At 32.1% G+C, this 22006-nt stretch overlaps 1 protein-coding gene across 1 annotated transcript; it reads left to right on the forward strand.

Annotated features, from left to right (window-relative positions):
- Positions 1–12022: 12022 nt before the first annotated feature.
- On the forward strand, positions 12023–21442 carry LOC127847924 (protein dachsous-like). The gene is made up of 5 exons (XM_052380156.1): positions 12023–12183; positions 18721–18979; positions 19361–19473; positions 19762–19827; positions 20797–21442. Exons 1-5 carry the CDS (start codon positions 12132–12134, stop codon positions 21042–21044), a joined length of 738 nt encoding a protein of 245 aa, XP_052236116.1. The 5' UTR covers positions 12023–12131; the 3' UTR covers positions 21045–21442.
- The last annotated feature ends 564 nt before the right edge of the window (positions 21443–22006 follow it).

A 22006-nucleotide genomic window follows, 5' to 3' on the forward strand; every position in this document is an offset into this window, starting at 1 on the left:
TCTCTTATTTCGTTAAATAACCACAATTCGCATTATACATTCGTATTTATCTTTTTACATACTTATTTTAATACTTAGAAAGTAATAACATTAAAAAAGATAGCTGACTCTGATAATGTGAATGATGAGGGTGAATATTATGAATCATGCTGGTTTCCAATCGCAAATTGATTAGAATGGATGATTCCTTTTCTCTCTGGTGCTTCAATCACAGTAATATTCGTTTGAATCATGCTTGTTTGTATCTAAAATATGTTTGTTTATATTTATATTTGTGTAGTAAATGTTTTTTCTCTGTTTTTCCTCAGTATGAACCTTCAAAGAAATATGAATGAAAGACCTATCGTTTTAAACAAAATGTTCTATCAAGATTTTGCTATGCGATAATGTAGAATACAGTAAGTTCAAATTTGGTAAATCTTATGTTTTAATTTTAATTAACACGATAATGCGCGAGAGGTCCCATAAGAAAATTAACATAAAAACATAAACATGATAAACTGTTCATATTATATAGGAATACATTTGATTTCTCATGTGAGTACCTGAATAACCTGAACAAAAATGTTCAATATAAGTTACTTATGTTTCCGTTAAATAGCTTGTTTAATCATGAACATTTAAACATGTGTAAATTTGATAAAAGCCTATGATCATTTAACTTACAAAATATTCTGAAAAGAGCCATCCTTTTATTTCATTTTTCTTCGTGGAACGTTATACTGCAGAAAAATATCAATATAAATGTAAATCTACTCGCATTTAAAAAACGCATGAACCCCGTTGGTCCTTAAAACTGACAACTAAAAGGATGGTAGCTGATGTTTACTTAATTTCTATTCAAAATTCATCTGCATCTTTGGCTGATATCTAGTCATCGAGCAGTTAAAAAGTAATTCATTTTATGTGATATTTTATCTAAATGGTACTCCTTATACTAGCAATTTGATAAACTTTTATTTATATTTGTGTGTTATGAAATACATTCTAGGTGTAATGATCAACATGGCTTTGGTCGTTTAAACTCCAAATGGTTTGCATTTATCTTTCGAAAGAGATAACTCAATCTTTAATAGTTTACCTGTCCTCAATCATCTTAACAGTTACGTGCTACGTTCGCATAAATTATGAATAACTTTTTGAATTGATTAAATCTCTGATGAATGTTCTTCTGATAAACAATAAATAAAATGCACAACATACTGGATTAAAACAGTATTGAAGCATTATATAAACACGCAAGAAGATAATATTTTTTGTTTAATTTTTAAAACACCTTTTTATTGAAATATTTGATTGAAGTTTTGAAAAACAAAACAACAGCAGCTGATCACTTATTACGTTAATCAGTGTTGCTGTTTGTAATTTTAAGCTGTGATATCTGATTTAATTTTGACGCTGTAAAGAAGATGTGAACAAATAAACTTTAACGAGATTTAATTTTAAAAGATGTACACGCAATAATGCGACAGTTGTAGCAATCAATATGCATATACAATACTTTCATACTTTAAACACTAGGCAAAATAAGAATAGCGGGTATGAGTTTATTGGTTTGATATATACATTCCAACCATGAAATTCATTACTTTAATTCAGAGCAAAAGTCGTTTTTTTTTTGTTTTTAGCACTTCTCATATATAATAAATTCCGACAAAAAAACGAATATATAGTACTAGATAGATAATAATAGATAGTTAATCTTCTTATACAACAATGATAAGGAAATATTAAAAAAAATCAGTTATTGGGAAACAATTAGAAAAATTGAACGTCTGAAAAGATGTGAAAAAAACATGTTTCGAAATATTGTAACATTAAGCGAACATCGGACTTTACTGGCATTGCTATTGATACATTGAAAGAATACTTGTCAATTTATTTAAGTAATTCTTTTATCGAATTGTAACAATACAGAAGCAGAATAGCTTTGCTGAAAACATAATTTGAATAATTTACACAATCGTGTTCGTTAAAAAGAAGCGGTTAACGAAATACGTTGATTCAAAACATTCCCTAGATCTTCTATTACGGTACCAATGGATTTTGTAATTGTTGAAACATGATGGTTTCTAAAACGGTTCATTTAATGCGTGTTAGTGGTATACACCTGATTTTTCTTGAATCGTGCTTCTTTGTATCTTAATGGTATCTTTTAATATTTATTTTTATGTAATGCCCTTTTTTCTGCTTTCACATTCAGAGAATTGTTAACGAAATGCCTATCGTTTTATTTCAATATCTTTGTAAGCGATAATGTGGAAAACATTTTTGTAAGTTTAGGTAAAGAATATGTATTAAAATGAATGAAACAATATAATGTGCGAGAGGTCCCACCCATAAAATAAACATAAACACATAATTGTGCTAAACATTTCGTATCACATTGGACTAAATATTATTTCTTATCTGAGTTTCTGAATAACCATAAAAATTAACATTGTTCAATCTAAGTTACACATGTTGCTGTTAAAAGCTTTTTTAATCATTAACATTTAAAAAAAATCAAATGTGAAAAGATTCTTATATCATTCAAGTGCAAAGATTATTAAAGAAACCAACATTACATTTCCTTTTTTCTGCATGAAAATGATTATTTTCGCCAATTATCAATCTAAATGGAAATCTATGTGCATTTTCAAACGCATAAACCCCGTGTTAGTCCTTAAAACTTGTGACAAAAAAGCCATGATGTTGATGTTTAGTAAATTTCAATACAGAATTAATCTGCATCGTTGGCTTATATATAGCCATCGAGAAGCTATAAAGTTAATGCTTTAACAAATAAAGTTTGAGAGTTTGTTTTACTTTTTAGTAATATCATATTTTTCGCAATTAAATACAAAAATTGGCACATTAGTTACATTATGCCCTTAAAAAAGAGAAACCAACTTTTGACATTTTACATCACCGGATAGCTCGACATAAAAATAGAACATATATGGTATGCATTATAGGCATATACATGGAGTAGTGTTTAGATTACATGACTGAACACTTGAAATCATTCTTATATTGTAATGCATATCATGGTGGGAATGTATATCAAAATAATAAACTCATACCCGCTACTCTTATTTTTGTCCTTGTTTTTATAATTTTTTAAAGAATTGTCTATGAACATCGATTGCTAAAACTGTCGAATAATTGCGTTAACATCTTTTAAAGGTTAAATCTCGTTAATACTTTATAAGTGCTTATCTCCCTTACAGCCTTAACATTTAATCAGATATTAAAACTTGAAATTAATAACACTAACTATGAATATGTACGTAAATATCTGAATAGGTTTTAACCATTAAACAAAAAACTTTCCCCTCTTGCGTGTTTATATACTTCATCAATTCTGTTATAATCCAGTATGTATATGCATTTTACTTGTTGCTTATTAGCAGAACATTCATTACATATTTAATAAATTCAAAACAGTATTCATAAGTTAATACAAGCATAGCAGTCGACTTTAAAGTTGCATGGGACCGGTAAACAATTAAAACGGGGCCCATCTCTTTGGAAAAATAATTGCCAAGCATTTGGAATTTAAACTAAAAAAGACATGTTGATCATTTAACTCCGAATTTATCTTAAAGCACACAAATTTAAATAAAATTTTACCCGTTTGCAATTAAAAAAGATAAACAATTGAAATAGAATATCACATTAACTGACGTGCTTTATTTGCAAAGTCCCTTATTTGCATACGATAACCTTCTCTAGATAAAACAGTAAAATTAGGTGCTTCAAAATATGTTTTTGCACTGAAATTATACAATCGCACCAATACAAATTTCCAATAAAATTGTTTATTAGCATTAAACGTTAAATGCTTAAAAAATCGTTTATTTTGATCTCTCACTGTAATTTTATTGTTAAAATAAACGGATGTCTAAAATTCATGTTGTGACATGATGATAAATAATTAATAAAAATACTTCTTAAAAAAACATTTTTAAAATAATGATAATGTAAAATATGTGTTGCCATAAAGCGAAAACATGCGAGTTTTCTAATAAGAAATATTCGGCGATAATACGATTACAAAAATGTAAAAAAAACAATGTTTCCCCACGGACTAAATATGGATATACTTTGTAAAGATTATTAAAAAATGGTATGAGACTTTTATTAAATTATAAGATCCTCTTCTAATCCATTATTTCTAAGTGCTATTTCGGCAACATTGTTTCGCAACAGAATACATTAAAAAAAAACAAAGAGTGGTATAATAATGACTGTAATTTAGCGATAAAGTCGTAATTTTAAGCACTCTTCATGTATATTTAATTCCGACCAAAACACGAAATTATAGTACTTTTAAAAGAAAGTAATTCGTCTTATAAAACAATGAGTAGGAAATAAAAAAAAAACATTGAAATAATGCTTGTCAATTTATGTAATTCTGTTATCGAATGGTAACAAGGAAAAAGCAGAATAGCTTTGCAGAAATCATAATTTGAATTTTTTATGTGGTTTAATTCTGAATTTGGGCGTCCTATTACCGTAATTTAAAAACGCACTGCAGTTTAATCACTTAAACGTAATAGAGCCCATGGAAATGAGCAGTTATTAAACGAGTTTTCATTGTAGCATTGCAACATATTGGCAAGTTGTGTACTGACAATAAAAGTATTTTGAAAGTCCGATTTTGTAAAGGGCGGAAGCCAATTCTTATATTACATTATGTTGTTCAGAAGAAACTAAAAGAAAAGATAAGGCTCTAAGTCATAGGGGTAGAGATGATAGAATCCCGGTATTATATTAAAAGAAATGCACTTTGGTTAAAGATGTTTAAAACTGATATCGATGGAAAATTAATTAGAAAAATTATGAAATATGTATAAAAAGCATACAATATTATGTTACGATATGCTCTTCTTATTCTAAAATATTTCAACTACGATGATGCTTTACGACAAGGGGAAGGGGTGTCACCTTTTTATTTTCATTATTTGTTGAAGATTTAGACCTGTCTTTGCAGTGTTACATTGATGTTGGCTACATATAGGATCAATGATTTAACATTGATTTTGTTTTTGATGATACAATTTGTATTTTTATATCTCAAACTCCTGCACCCGATTGTATAAACAGTTAAACCGGCGGTTAACCACATACCGGCGGTTAAAAGTCGGTAACATGTTGGTTACTGATCGGTAAGCGTTTGTATAAAATTTGGTTGGTTATACCGATCGGTTAAAACCCAGTTAAAACATACCCTGCTTCCCTAGGTGGGTAAGCACACGTAACCGAGAGGTAACTTACACAAAATGGCCGCGGCGCGCGACATTATAAAAGCTAACCATCGACGACCTTCACAATTTCGACGAGTAAACAACAAATTGCAGCGACTGACTCTTTATTTGACTAAATTTACAAGGCAATACGATTTTCGACTTCGGACGACGGATTTAAGGACGCACAGAACGTGTTTCTTTTATTTTGTTATGGGTATGCCGTGTGTGATCCGATGCATCAATGGCGCCCATGTTAAAATCATTTCTCCAAGAACAGGGAACAACAAAAGTACAAACAAAAAACAAAACCATTCGAACTAGTATCTTACCTTTAATAATCCTTTACAATCCATAAATAATCCATTTAATTCAATAATTGACGAGTTTGCATCTAGGGTCTTTGATAATTATTTTAGCAAAGTTAAATAAAGACCCTTATGCCATCATATCATTATATTCAAATGAGAACTTAATAAACTTTCTTCTTCGTCACACGCTACGCCATGTACTCTATGCACATTACTGCTGTTAAAATGAACCGGAGCAGTTTATCAAATGTGTCGTGTTCTGAGAAAAATTGGCATAATGCATGTGCTTAAAGTGTCGTCCCATATTAGCCTGTGCAGTTCGCACAGGCTAATCAGGGACGACACTTTCCGCTTTTATGACATTTTTTGTTAAAATGAAGTCCCTTCTTAGCAAAAATCAATTTTTGGCGGAAAATGTCGTCCCTGATTAGCCTTTGCGAACTTAACAAGCTAATCTGGGACGACACTTTACGCATATGCTTTATGCCCAGTTTTCTCAGAACACGACACAAATAATAGCCGTTGGTGAACTCGGTTGCATTTGCAGATTTCTGCATACAAAGATATATTTAAACTTGAACAATGTTTTATTTGTCTATGGTAAATTCCCTTATTGTACAAGGAAGAAAGTAAGTTTATTGTAAACATAAGCCAAATTAGAAGAATAGTCTAGCATGTTACGACGACCATGTATAATTTTTATGTTACATTTAGAACAACTAAAAGAATAGACGTCTTTGTAAGCACTCTCTTGCAGTTTGGAAGCACCAGGGATTCCGCTAAATGATGCAAATCCCGATATCATTATCAATTTGTCCCTGGTCATTTTGATGAACTCATAGTTAAAATTTACACTTTATTTCATTGTGAATTCATTTGTAAATGAATTTGCTTAAAAAAACACATGTCGCTGTTTATAAGCGTGACACTTCGCGCGAAAATTACGTCATTAGAAAATGCATTGTGGGAATGTTTTGGTTAAAGTTACCGGTGGTTAAATTCCACTATGCGCGGTAAGGTTACTTTGCGATATATCGTGTTTATACAATCGAGTTACCTTGAAGGTTACTATACCTGAATAACCGCAAACTTACCAAGGTTTGAATGTTACCGAGCGGTAACTTTAACCAGCGTTTATACAATCGGGTGCTGGAGAAATTCAGAGGCTTCTGATATTGTATATCCATATTGTTTTACATGGGCTCTAACTGTTAATACATTAAAAGCGAAAATAATGCTTATCCGAACACGTGGGAATTACTTGCAAACGAAAAAATGACTTATACTATCTAACCAAAAGTTAGTAGTCGATGATTGTAGCAATTTAGATATTATTGTAAATGCACTTTGGACTTTTGTATAAACAGTGAACATATCAATGGAAAGGTCTCAAAATCATAAAATGTTCTATTTTGCAAATGCGACCAATTTAACCTTTCGCCAAAAAACATGTTGTCATCTATTCGTTGCATTTGTAACAACAGAACTTCACAATTTATGTTAAGTTTCGGGTTATACCAAATCAGAAAAACTAGAACGAATTCGCCTTAAATATGTTAAATTATTACAAAGAGTTAATGGATATGTATTTTCTTTTACAGTTTATGATAAACTCGGTTGAAATCCACTTTATACCCACATATACTTGGAATAATTAAAAATTGGTTTTAAAATTAAGAAAGTTATATACAATATTTAGGGTTGTTTATTAGGAGGCTCTTAAAACTGTATTTATCAGAAGAGAAATTAGATAACAACTGTAAACAAATTCCGAAATGATGATGGCTTGCGAACGTGTTTCAAATTACCAGTATGTTAAAAAAACAACAAGCATTTCGAACTAAATTTAAATGAAGAGTCCTAGATTGGCGTATTTAATATAAGCGACACACACTTAACAGTCTAGTTGTATTACTGTACACATAATGTAAAATATCGTGAATATAAAATAATATTAGATGTTCTTCCTAAAAGTCTCAGACTTGACGTCTGTAGATTAAGAATGTCATGACATCTATATATAATTCAAACCGATAGATTCAGTAATAACCGCATAATATGGATAAATTGATATTGCATTTTGTGCAAGTCGTGAGACATAGAGGATAATTACCATTATTTATTTTAAAGTTCAGAAAAATATCTAATATCGTATTATTTCAAGCGACCATCAATACAAAATCATGTATATAATAAGATAGTATGTACATTCCGTCTGTTCTATGTCATTTCAAGTGACGATTTTGGCAAATGTCGCTTCTGGTTCCGATTATTCTCGATTTCCGTCGTAGAAAATGTGAAAACAAGAGTAAACAGGCTTAAGTTATCGGGTTCGTTTCTTAATAACACAAACCATGTCTAATCGTGAATTTTACGACAATATCGAGTTACAAATAATTTTTGATCCAACATTAGACAGAAATCTATGAGAAAAAGGGTTTATTTATAAAGACTTCTAGCCAGATTGAAAGGAAATAATACTTACTACTTAAATTAATTGATAAGAAAGTGTGGCGCATAGCAAAAATACTTAGACGTAACGCACACAACTGTTACTAAAAACGTTACGAGGAAAATCAACGCTAGCGTCATATTTTACTAACGTCTAACAAAAGTTGTGTTTTACTACGCGATTGAAAAATCTGAAGACGTTATTTAAACATTTATGCCACAATTTTAGTTCGGCATTATTAAAAGAGATCTCACCTATGTGACCTGTGTGTGCCGAGTAGTAAATTGATAATACATTTATCTTGAGATGGAATTAATTGAGGAGTTCGAACAAGATAATACTTGGTATATCTTAAAATGTATAAATTTTATTTAAACTCCCCCTCCTAATCCCGGGATTCAAAAAGTCTTTGCAGAAATTATTTGGTAGAAGTTTATGCTATGTTTGCAAAATCCAGTAACGTGTCAACAATAAATACATTGCGACATTTTGTTTAAGACAATGATGATTTATATGAAGTATGCTTGATAAATATTAAAAAGAATCAACGCAACGATAATTTGACTGTTAGTGTATATAATGAATGTCAACGTTGCAATGTTTGTATATATACTTATGGAAGGCATTCTACGCGAGTAGTACATTTCATGAGACAACTTATGTTTCGGCGGCTACCACCTAAAATACTCGAGTAAAATTATTAAATTGCTAGATATAAATGAAGTGGTTAACGAAATACCTATGGTTCATACATGTAATCAAGATAACTTTTCCAAAACGTAAAGAAACGTTTGAAAGAAATACAGATGGGACATTGTATAATATTTTGTGCTTTAAGAACCGATAAAATACAACTAAATGTTTTAAAGAAATTTTAATGTTAGAACAATTTACAATAATAAAGGAGAACATCACAAATCCGTCAAATATTTTATGGCGTATACCATTTAATTATGCCAAATTTCAAGCGAATTTAGATCACTTTCCAAGCAATTATATTTTGGTTTTCGTTTTTAATTTTGTAACCATTACTGCTTTTCAAATCCGAATTTTTTAGTGAATGCACTATAATTCCAAAATACATGTTGGCGTCAACTTGATGAAACGCTCCATGAAAATGACGCTGGAGTATTATTTCAGCAACCTCTTTGTAAAAGAATCAGGACTAAGGATGTATTTTTGAATGAAAAACAACCCAAACAACTTTTTTAAGATTTATATGTCGCTACAAACTTATAATCTCGAATAAAAGTATGTATTTGTATATGGTCTGTATAATTTGCGCCCATGAAAATAACGTCCTACCAGTAACCGAATGTTGCATATTTGAACATTTATTTTCCATTTAAAACATAAGCAACATTTACTTTGACCGTCAAAGTATCAAGTTGTGCAGTCGATGCGTTCTTTCTGACTTGGTATTTTAGATTTTTATTCTGTTTAGTGTTGTCAAAAAATATTTAAAATAATGATAATATATAATTTTAATTTAAGTTTAATGAAAGATTAAACAATAATGGACGGTATTTCAAGTAATAAATAGGTTTTTCAATATTTCAATGCAACAAAAAACTAAAACAGTACACAGGGAAAATATGGAGGTGGCGTCGATTGCGTGCGATGCATCTTTCAGAACAATTATTACTTTGGACGTCAGATTTAACATGTACATTATCAAATACCCCAGAGGATATATCGGAGAGGATATATCGGATAAAATGTTTATAACCAAATTTTGTAGTTTCCGTCTGTCGTTATTTTTTAAAAAATTATTTTTTCAGTTTTTGATGACAAGAGATTAGTATTTTTCTAATTTTCCTCGAGAAAAAAAACCCTTACGTGTTTTTATTTAATTTGTTCCACGTATTACACGTCATTTGCTATCATCAATGCATTTATTAGATATTTAAGTATACACATATACCAAATAAGTCTCGCTTTATGAATATTTAGGTTCCTAAGGGTGTAGGTAGGACTTAGAGGGTAATGGAAAGAACGTGGCGTAAAGGTTTATGGTTGGCACATTGGAATGTTCGAAATTACTTCATCCTTAAACATATATTCAAAACTTAGAAAACGCGATAAAACACTCATCTTGAGTGACAATATTTTTTCAGATGACAACAAAAGGTCGCTTTTGAGGTAATAAAGGACCAGTTTAGAAGTTATGGTAGTATATAGTTAGCGATAGCTTAAATAAGTCGCTATTTTGAATGGTCGTTAGGTTTTTGCGTTTTTTATCATGCACATTTCGACCAATTTAAGAACCTCAAAGGAGAGCACGTAAAATAGTAGGATCCATTAGCCGCAGTAAGTGAAAACTCATGTCGACGTCGCGAGTTTCGTTTCTGATGTTAACTTATTTAATGAGATTGTTTCCGTTAAGCAATTTAGCTTTCAGAAATGAGTAAATATTAATTAAAGAAAAGTTGACATGTTTTAAATTTAAATGTTATTGCTGAATTAGTTGCAAAAACAGAAATGCCATCAGCTTTTTATCAGTAATGTTTCAAACTGTAATCAGTTATTTTGATGTTTTAAGTGTTTAAACAATTTTTTTTTAAAGAAAAAGCGTTTACTAAGCGAAATATTTGAAGGGATTTGATCTCATCCTTTAATGTAGTAATTTTACCATAGTATGTGCTTATACTAAACGTCGCTTTATAAGTTAAGTCGAAGTTATTTTTATTTTTCTTATTAACCAAACAAAGATGTACGCGGTTTTATTAACCTCAGTATTTAACAAATAAACCATATACATATATCGAGCATATCAATTTTACTTACAAATGCACGTGAACAGTTATATACGTGTCGCATTATATATATTATACCCAATAAACTAAGCCATTTGAATTAAACCACATGAACGTGCAATTACTTATCCATTACTTCAAGTGAGATATATAAATTTTTATATTAAATACATCTGGTATTTACTTGACTTTCACGTTTTTATATAATTATTTTAATGACAAAACAAGAATATTTTATTCATTGTTTTTTGAATTTAAAATGATATTGTTTGTCCTAAATAGAATAATATACGTTCATGCTCATTTGTTAATAAAATACATTTTTTATTAAATACACATGCTATGTTTTTGAGTTTCACGTTTTTAAATTCTTATTTTAATGACAACAAAATAATATTTAGTTCATGGTTTTTTAATTATAAATGAAATTGTTTGTCCTGAATGAAATAGTACACGTTCATGCTCATTTTTTTTTATAAAATACTATTACTTAAACTCACCGTTGAAGTTTATTCTGTTTTCTAATTTTCAAAAACTTAATTATTTTAAATATTAAACGTATAATTTTTATGCAATACACCTGTATTTTTTACTTTCAAGATTTTATTTTATTATTTTAATGACAGAAAAATAATATTTCGTTCTTTGTTTTTTTTTTAATTTAAAATGATATTGTTTGCCCGAATGAAATAATATACGTTCATACACATTTGTTAATAAACTGAAATTCCTTAAACTCACATTTGGCAGTTAATTCTGTATTCCAAATTTTGGAAACTAAATTATTGAAAATATTCAACGTAACATCCAAGTTAAATCCGGGTTTTTCTTCAACATAACAATTTAAGCTCCTTTTCTCACATCGAATGGTTACGCGAAGTTTAATCCAGTTAGTTTTCCAATATTCTAGTTTAAGCTCCTTTTTGCACATCTTGTCGAGTGTCAATCCGAACTGCAAGTGACGATGTAAAGAAGTGACTGCGGTTATATCAAAGTTCAATATAACTATCTGAGGTTCAGTTTGCCAATTTCGCGACGGTTTAACCATTCAGCGAGGGCTTCTGAAATGTTCGGGACCGCTGACAAATTTCACGAACTCTATGACCAATAAAAAAGAAACACGACGTACATCAAATGAAACCAATGTTCTTATTGGTCGGTTCAACGTGTTTGGAACGATCAATCGAGGTAAGATGAACGCCTTTTTCCAAAAAGAGGAAGGTTTTTTAAAATGTTGTTTTCGAAACGTGAATTGTGTTGTTTCTTCCTAGTAAGAGTTGCACGTGATTTCCGGTACTGACCATTTGTATAAATGTCCAGCAGAATTATGCTTCAAATGCAGTTCGTGTCAGCAACGAAAGGATTTACATAAAAACCAACAATGAGAGGATTTATCGGAATACTAGCTGTGGCTTACCTGTTCCACCATGCAGGTACAGAGATATTATAATGTTAAAGTAAAAAAGGGTATTAGTTTTACAATTCGGAAAACTTACGTCTTCTTGAAAACAGTAACTGTAAATACATGTGCACAGCATTAAAAAGCTTATAAAACATAAATATAAACTATAATTTATAAAATAAAAAAGTTTAATAATAAATATATTGAAAATAAATAAAATAACTAAAAAGTGTTATAACACATTATACTGCAAACACAACAACATGTAATTTAAATATAAATTAACCGAACTTCAAACTTTAAAGCGAGCAGAATTTAACTTATAGATGCCATATTTCTGAGATGGCATTAGATCTTAATAATTGCATACAGTCGATTCGTCATGAGCGCAAATTCACAAATAGCGGAAGAAAATAAAGGTTAATATTATTTTTTTCCCTCACAATTTTGCTATATTCAAATATGATGATTTGAGCCTGATATATAAGCTTTTAAACTAGTTCACGGATCATATAAAAGTTCGCTAGCAATGATCTGTATCCCTTAACCCGTGAATTGATGATTCGAGCATTTAATTGTAAACCGCGATATGCGCTTGTCTCACTTGCGTTCTAGACGATATTGTTAAAATTATAGAAAGGTGTACAACATGGGAGTTAGTTCATAAAATTTAAAACACTGAATCTGTAATACTGTAATTATTAATTGCAATATAATTATTATCGTCATTATTGTTATAATAATAATGATAATAATAATAATAATAATATAATAATAATAATAATAATAATAATAATAATAATAATAATAATAATAATAATAATTATAATGAGTAGTAGTACTGATAGTATGGCCATCAATAACATTTTGAACGTTTCCTGTTTCGAACCGACACAACTAAATAACCGCAACCTGAGTTGTTTTTGCTGAAGGGGGAATTATTTATTCTTTTTAGATTAAGAAATTTAAAACCAGACACGTTTACAAAGCTCCGCTTTTATGGTTCTCGACTCGTGGTTACCACACAGTTATGTTTACATACGCAGTGTAAACTGACGTGTAGTCTTCGCTTTGTACAATTTTCATTTTTTTTATTTAAGTAAGGGCGAAGTGTAAATAATATATAAAAAAAAATATTTAAAAAATACATCAATCATCAAATGTTTATCCTTAGTTTATTACACAATAGCAGTAAACTGTCAAGGGATTCTTAATTGTCTTTTTTAAATGGATATTTGTCTCAAGTATTCATATTCATACTTTCTTGAATATTATTAAAGCAGAAAAGTTGTTAAATTAATGAAATACAAAGATTGTACTGGTAACATTTTGTCAATAAGTTGCTATATAATGACATTCCCATAATAAAATGTTCTTGAACTTTCACCACTTTGTTTGCAAAATGAATGTAAAGGATCATCAGTAGTTTTCAAACGCGTATTTGTTCCATGTTTCCAGTACATTAGTCTGTATTCGAATCACTGAACCTTTACACTCGTGGTTATTGAAAACGGTAGCTGAAATATGAAAACCCATTTATTTTCATTACTAATTGTATTGGATGGTGTACACCATTTTCTTAAACTGATGTGTGTTCATTATTTGTATGTACAATTGTGCAGTTACGGTTACGAAAAGTTAAGGTAAAATGCTAGTTATATATGAAAGATTACTAATTGAAGTTAAGTAACAGCATACGAAATATTATTTCTTAAAATCAGAGCTTCTTTTATAAATGTTGATAACTTACTTATTCCAAATTCATTCATTGTGTTCAGCAACTGGTGATATTTTTAAACAGAATGCCTAATGTTTAAACATTTCTTTTGATAGTTTCGTCTGATATCAACGTATAAAAGGCATAAACAAACACAATGAAACCCATCTTCGACATCTAATTCGTTACAACAGATGCAATAACGTTCGTTATTTCATATTTGCTTACAAAGTTATCGATTGCCCTTTTCATCCCCGTATAATGAATACAATTTATTTTAAAATAGTTTTTAACATTTAGTTCATCAATACACATCGAAGATCCATTTTAAAATATTTCACCTATGCAATGAATTCAAGCATCATTAAAATGGATTAAACAATTAAATTATATCTCCTATCAATACATTTGGATTACAAAAAATAGATACAAATATAATATTGCATGAGTGGTCGTTTTGTATTGAATTTAGTAAACGAGTCATCTCATTTAGATGACGAGTTTAATAAAAATTAATACAAAACGACCAAGAATGCAAGATTCTATTTATAACATGACCAACAAAATGCTTTAAAACACACATGTATTCCCCTCCGTGCCACATAGAGGAGAGGTCGATATCAAGAACGCAGCAACAATGCGGTCATTGTGTTTACCTGAGCATGACAAGTAGTTCTGAACGAACAATCGTGTTTTATGTATTTGTTATTTATAACAAAAAATATAAAGTTAAAAATTTCTCGGTGTCAAGTTGTCAATACTTATTGAATTTATCGGGTGTAGCGTATCAAACAATTTAAACAAAACAAACAAAATAACATCAGATGATCTGACATTCTGACGTCATAGCAACGTATTTTATGTATCGCGCGCGTGTCTTTTTCTTGTAATTGTATTGAGGTCACGGTACACAGATTCAATATCATTAACTATCAGTGTCACTTTCGATGCTTTTAATGTGTTTTCTGGATGGTCTCGCTACGTCAGCGTGTTGATGAATATGCACATTGAATGTTCCTCCGTGAATTGGCCCACTGAAGATACTCTGAATTCCTCCTGTTACATGGAAATTTGAACGAGATTCATTCGACATAAGTGATGTAGACTGCTGTGTTGTGGGATTTAATGGGTAGTTCACAGAGGTGTTTTCATTTGAATTCGAGTGCAGGATCAGTGAAATACTCCTATGCTGGATCGGATTTATGTGACTGTAATTATTGATGGACGCAATGTTTCTATGACCAGAGATCTGCATGATTGGAGAAATGTAGTTGTCATTTAATTTTTGGACGAGTAATTTCCTTGCACTGTGGTTTGACAGTCGTTTGTCAGGATTTATTCCAGCCTGCTTCACCATACGTTTCAATATAGCGGCAAGCTTGTTTACTCCGACTGGATTTCGTTTAAACCATTTTTCCTGGAGTGAAGATATGTGAACAGTTGTTGTTGCAATGTAAAAAGGATGATCAGCATTACAATAACTGTATGGTCTTTTGTCGGCATAAGTGTTGTAAACAGTAATAGGTCATCGATCAGGGTTTTGTGTATTAGCCCACATTTTCGGCTTAACAAGTCTCAAATCCCTAGGATTCTCACCAGAACGCGTCTTGGTTTGTCTTTCGGTGAACTGCAAATATTCACGGCCATGTTCGTCAGTGAACAGGTAAATGTCACCCCAACACATATCACGATGCTCTTGACAGCTTCGCAAACCAAAATGCATGGTGTTATACAACCATAAAGTCTGAAGAATTGTATCAGGGGTAGATACACCGAGCTGTTTCGAATTGATTTATGTCGTCATCAAACAGTGGATCACTTTTTAAGGGAGATTGCCGTTATCGCTCCTTTTCAGTTGACGCTTTTTCATTGCTAAAGTTTCTATCACTTTCTTAAAAGCAGGACCCTGCGATATTGTCTAGCTATAACCCTTTCTTCGTAACTGGCGATCAAAGCTGGACACCATTCCTCTTATTACAGACGGCTCATAATCGTCGCCATTCTGTTTCTTTACACTGACTAAAAATCGGCAAAGCAAGGACGATAATTTTCCTTCGGGGATTTTGTGAATTTCGCGGAATTCATTTATTTCGTGGTTCCGCAAAAAAAGCTTTAAATATCTTTAGGTCATTAACAGTTTTCGATTAAGTGTTTTTGTTGGTCTGTTGATGATTAAAATTCTCAACATCTAAGTCAGACACAATATAAAACCTGCTGGACCCTTGTCTCGGCATCCGATCCGTGTCAGCGTTCGGCCCTGCATTTCGAAAAACGGTCAATCGTTCCCGTTCTAGCTCTACCTCAAAGTCACAGTAAATAATTTTAACCATGTAGAGAATGGCAAATTCGCGGAAATCAATTTCTGTTACGATTCCATATCCTTGGCCATCAATCTGCACCTTGTCGTTGACAGATATGTCAAATGACGCCCTGTTTGTTTTGATTATTTTATCAACGCGTATGAATATTTTTGAGTGATTCGGCTAATATGCATAGTTGTATAACTAGTGAAATAACACCCGTGTACTAAACAAAATTGAGCATTACGTTATTACACTCCTGGAGCGTAGGTCATGTTATAAAAGACAAATTCATCATTGCTTACTTCTAATTTACCACCATAAAGTTAGAAACTGTTTGAAACACCTATCCAAATGGTTTGAAATTATGTTATATGTATTTAAAGCACAATGCTAACTGCAATTCAAGAGATTAGTAGTATCAAAATACATCCATCCAGAATCACCGATGAATTTTTCATTATCTGGTAGGTTTCAGTTATTGATTAAATAAATCCAAATAAATCATTGATAATCTCCTTCACATTATTATGTTACTATTGTTGTAATTGTTTTACTATTTCCGACCCAAATAAAACTAAGAAAATAGGATTTTACTGAAATTTGGATGGCAGTGGATGTGAAGGTAATCAAGGAACACATGATTTAATAATGACAAAATAAGCGTTTTCACAGCCTAAATCTTTCCACTGGGTGTTAAAATTGACAGGTCAGCTTTAGGGTGCTCCCAAAGATATATCCATTCAGGATAGTGTTCTCCAACCCTCCATTAAATGGTGATAGAGTAAAGCTGTACAAATGGCTAAAGCATAACGAAAGCGAAGTGAAGTCTGTAAAACCAAATAGTAGTTAGATATACAACAAGTATTCGATTACCACACTATTTCACTATTATCGATGACTTAATATAGTTTACCTTAAACGAAAACGAAAATTTAAGCTAAAGTTAGGTTATCCATAATATATTGACAATAATACCCTGTAAGTTTCATACCATTACAAAGAAACATTATAGTCGATTTTAAGCGAATGTATCATAATCAAGTTAAAACAAATCACATATGAGTTTGAGTAAAACGAAATTGCTAAAAAGGTCATCTTCAGTTACTGTAAATGCAAGACAGACTAGATGTCTACTCATTGTCATTACTGGAAGATCATAAATTGCATAAACTTCAGTCCAAGATGTGTGTACAATTCCGCTTCCTGTATCCTTTTCTTTTGGATTTTGTTGATTAAGTTAGTACTAATTCGTTTAAAGCGATATTTTTGCACAAAATAATGGCACTGAGTACTTTTCACCTCAAAGACATAGTTGTTGTACTTATTTCTTAAGCACAATAAGAGTTTTTGCGAACGTTTCCTATGAATTAACACATTTTGAGAAAACTTATTAATGGATTTGTAAAGCGCTGATGTGAGCATGTGTCCGTGTGGATGTGACAATGTGTCCGTATGGATGTAAACATGTGTCCGTGTGGATGTTTAAATGTGTCAGCTTAGATCTTAAAATATGTACCTGTGCATGTGAAAATGTGTCCGTGTGGATGTGAATATGTTTATGTGTGTATGTGTAATGTGTCCGTGTGAATGTGTAATGTGTCCGTGTGGATGTGAATTTCTTTACGTGTGGATGTGTGTTGTGTACGTGTGGATGTGTCATGTGTCCGTGTGGATGTGAATATGTTTACGTGTGGATGTATAGTGTGTCCGTGTGGGTGTAAATTGTGTCCGTGTGGAAGTGAATATGTTAACGTGTGGATGTGTACTGTGTCCGTGTGGATGTGAAATGTGTCCGTGTGGATGTAAATATGTGTCCGTGTGGATGTAAAAATGTGTCCGTGTGGATGTGTAATGTGTCCGTGTGGATGTAAACATGTGTCCGTGTGGATGTGTAATGTGTCCGTGTGGATGTAAACATGTGTCCGTGTGGATGTGAAAATGTGTCCGTGTGGATGTGTAATGTGTCCGTGTGGATGTGTTATGTGTCCTTGTGGATGTGTAATGTGTCCGTGTTGATGTGTTATGTGTCCGTGTTGATGTGTAATTTGTCCGTGTGGATGTGTAATATGTCCGTGTTGATGTGTAATGTGTCCGTGTGGATGTGTAATATGTCCGTGTTGATGTGTAATGTGTCCGTGTTGATGTGTAATGTGTTCGTGTTGATGTATTATATGTCCGTGTTGATGTGTAATGTGTCCGTGTATATGTGTTATGTGTCCGCGTAGATCTAAAAACGTATCCGTGTGTATGTGAAAATGTGTCCGCGTGAATGTGTAATGTGTCCGCGAAGATCTGAAAATGTGTCCGTATGGATGTTAAAATGTGTCCGCGTACATCTGAAAATGAGTATATGTGGATGTGAAATGTGTCCGAGTAGATCTAAAAATGTGTACGTATTATATAAAAAAATATTGTGTCGTTTAGATTTGAACGGTAGTCTCCAATTTGTGTCCACAAGAATGAATTCATGTTTATCATGGAACGTGTGTACAGCGTCAATCAGCTGCCGTAAATTCCTTAATTTCCCATGATTTTATTTTGTTTGCAGATGCAGCAGTAGTCTTCACTGGTCCTTCGATCGGAGGCACTACACCAGATTTTACTGGCGCAGCCAGTATAGCAGAAACGAGTACTGCAGGGGATGTTCTTTTCTCCTTTACTTCAACGGATGAGGGATCTGCGACGTATGCCTTTGCTGCAGACGGAAACCCAGGATCTGTGGCTGTAATAGATGCAAAAAACGTCAAGCTGGCGACATCGAAATCTATCGACTTCGAAACAACTACATCACTCGTGTTTAAGATCACGTGAGTATTTTAATAGATGCACTTTCTGTTTAGCCAGTTAATGAGTCTCTGGCTATATTTTTCACAAGATTCAAATCAATCTTCGTAGAAATATTCACTATAGTTTTAAATTAAAAATAATTATCTGTATCACTGTTTCACTCATCTTTAACCGAAAGCCAAACGTCATGCTTGTGATTTTTAATATTAAGTAAGTTAATCATCTACACTGAATTTGATAAAAGCCATGGGTCATTTGTTTTTCTTTCAAAATTACCTCGATAACAATTCCCACATGCTATGTCGACAAGCTTGTATACATTTTCCACTCAAAATTGATATATTACATATCTTTTGAGATTGCTTTTGTAACTGTCGTACACACAACTCTTTGTTTTTCAGAGGAACTGAAGGTGGTGCTGCTGTGACACTGACGGTCACGCTGACCATTACTAACAGGCTGGAGTTTGCAAAAACAAGTTACGAAGTTTGCGTGGCAGAAGGCACTGTAGCAGGTGCGCATATTTTCACACATTCTTATAGCTTCGGCAAAAGTAGCTTATATTCATTTAAGACGTTTGAACAAAGATCACATGAATTGTATACGTTTTTAAATATTTAAAGTAAAAATTAACCGTTGTGTCGTCTATAATTCATCTCAATGTGTTTGTTATTGCAAAACATAGGTGCAACGAATACGTGTCTTCTTTTACTGCAACAGTGGAATGGATCAAATACATTAGGGCTTTAAAACAATTAATAATTGTGTTTTGTAGTCAATTGCTTTAACATTATTTCAACAGCAACTGTTGTTGGAACATACAAAGTAGCCGATGCTAAAGGAACAGATACAGTAGCCTACGCTAATGGTAAGAAATTTGTTTAAACACAACATTTTTGAGAAAACGAAAAATAGACAACTAGCTATATACATACATGTTTTAAACAACGAAGATTGAACTAGTACATGTATATACATATTTTACATTTAACATTAATTTAAAGCATGTCTCTAGATATCCAGGTCATTGCCAGAAGTATAGGTGTGTCATACATGGTCCCCGTGGTATCCTTTTTCTTTTTCCATATCGGACGATAACTAAATATAATAAAATGTATGAAGAATGTATGTAATAATGTTATGAGCAGTTCCAAGAACGAATCGAATTTAAGAGATCAACAGTAGAATACACTTTACCATACGACCCTAAATAATCACTAAAACGTAATTTCGGACATATTTTTAAACTATAAGTAGCATATTAGCATTATTAGTAACACCTCTGTGTTGTTTGTGTAATTTAAATGGAGGTATATGACGGTTCGATCACAACTACAAGTTTTAGAGCGGGAAGAACGCATTTCACTATTTTGTAAAAAAATGTTAATAACTTATTAAGTGGCGTATGCGAATAGGCTGGATATAACACTTGGCATCCATTGAATATCACTAAGTATTTCCAGAAATTTAAAACAAGAGTCCACATAAGCTGTACAGAGGGGACATAGCGAATTTCGCATTTTTTGTCTAAATTCAAGGCAATAACGTTGAAATTCCTCGTGTAAATTGGTATGTTCTCGATCTTGGTCTCAATTTGATGTCAAAACATATTTCCGGAAAGTTTGGTGAAGATTCAAGAAAACTTTAAAGTAAGATAGCGAAAATCAAGATTAATCCGCCACAAAACCGAAAATCTTCCCGTTTGCCCGTCCGCCAATTGGCAAGTGTTGTGCCGTAATGCACCACGTCAATAGACAGGCGCATACACATAGTAACATACAGCATGACAAATAATGTGGCAAATGAGTATGTTATTATTTTAATACTTTTAACTTAGCTCCTGCCACTTATCTGAGTGTTGGCCCCTCAACGGGTGAGCTCACGGTTGCAACGGGCCAGACACTGACAAGCGCTACAACTGGCGGATACACCACAACGATCACTGCAACTGCTACTGGAACCGGTGCATCGGCTGTCGGTACAACCAGTGTGAAGGTCACGGTCGGAGGATGTAGCGGAGCTGGACAAATCCAGTTCATGGCTATTTTGCTGCTGATCCCACTGCTGATCACACGTTTATTCTAATTTCTCAACGAATGGGCACGCAATACGTGGACTATCGATCGTTATTCCGTATATCGACAATGAAAATAAAGTATTCTAAGTTGTGTTAAATTTATATATATTCACATAACATTATATGCATTGATTCTTAAAACACAGACATTATATTTTACACTGTTTAGACAAAGGAGCTCAAATTCAATAAGAAATTTAATATGTTAAACATATACATCGTACACATAGTACATGCATAGGCGTTCAAAAAATACCTTTTTATTTGTGTGTGCATAGAATAGATATGTACATTCATGAATCGTCCCTCAATGAAATACCTTTGGGTACTCGATAATTTGGGATAATGAAACTTGTTTGTACCTAAATACGTTTGTTATACTTTTTGAAATAAAGTTTTTCTTAAACGTGTTGCCATTTATTTGATTATGTATATCTATGCTCATGTCTTTATTTACATTGTTTTAGAACGATAGTTTTATAAAGGAAATGATGATGATTATAATGATAATAATAATAATACAAATACAGAAATGAAATAATAATAATGATTATGATGATGATAATGATGATGATAATGCTGCTGCAGCTGATGATGATGATAATAATGATGATGATGACGATGATGATGATGATGATGATGATGATGATGATGATGATGATGATGATGATGATGATGATGATGATGATGATGGTGATGATGATGATGATGATGATGATGATGATGATGATGATGATGATGATGATGATAATGATGATGATGATGCTGATGATGTGGATGCTGATGATGCGGATGTTGCTGCTGCTGATGATGATAAGCCTTATGCTTAGGACTAGATTGTATGGGACCGTGTTTTAAGTAAAATTAACAAGAGCGAAATGCACTCTAGCTATCGTTGTTGACTGCCACATGAATACTCTGATCATCGAACATCTCAGGCAATTCTGCATCATTGTGCGGCAACACCACA

The sequence above is a fragment of the Dreissena polymorpha genome, chromosome 10 (assembly GCF_020536995.1).
Source record: "Dreissena polymorpha isolate Duluth1 chromosome 10, UMN_Dpol_1.0, whole genome shotgun sequence".
NCBI classification, from domain to species: domain Eukaryota; kingdom Metazoa; phylum Mollusca; class Bivalvia; order Myida; family Dreissenidae; genus Dreissena; species Dreissena polymorpha.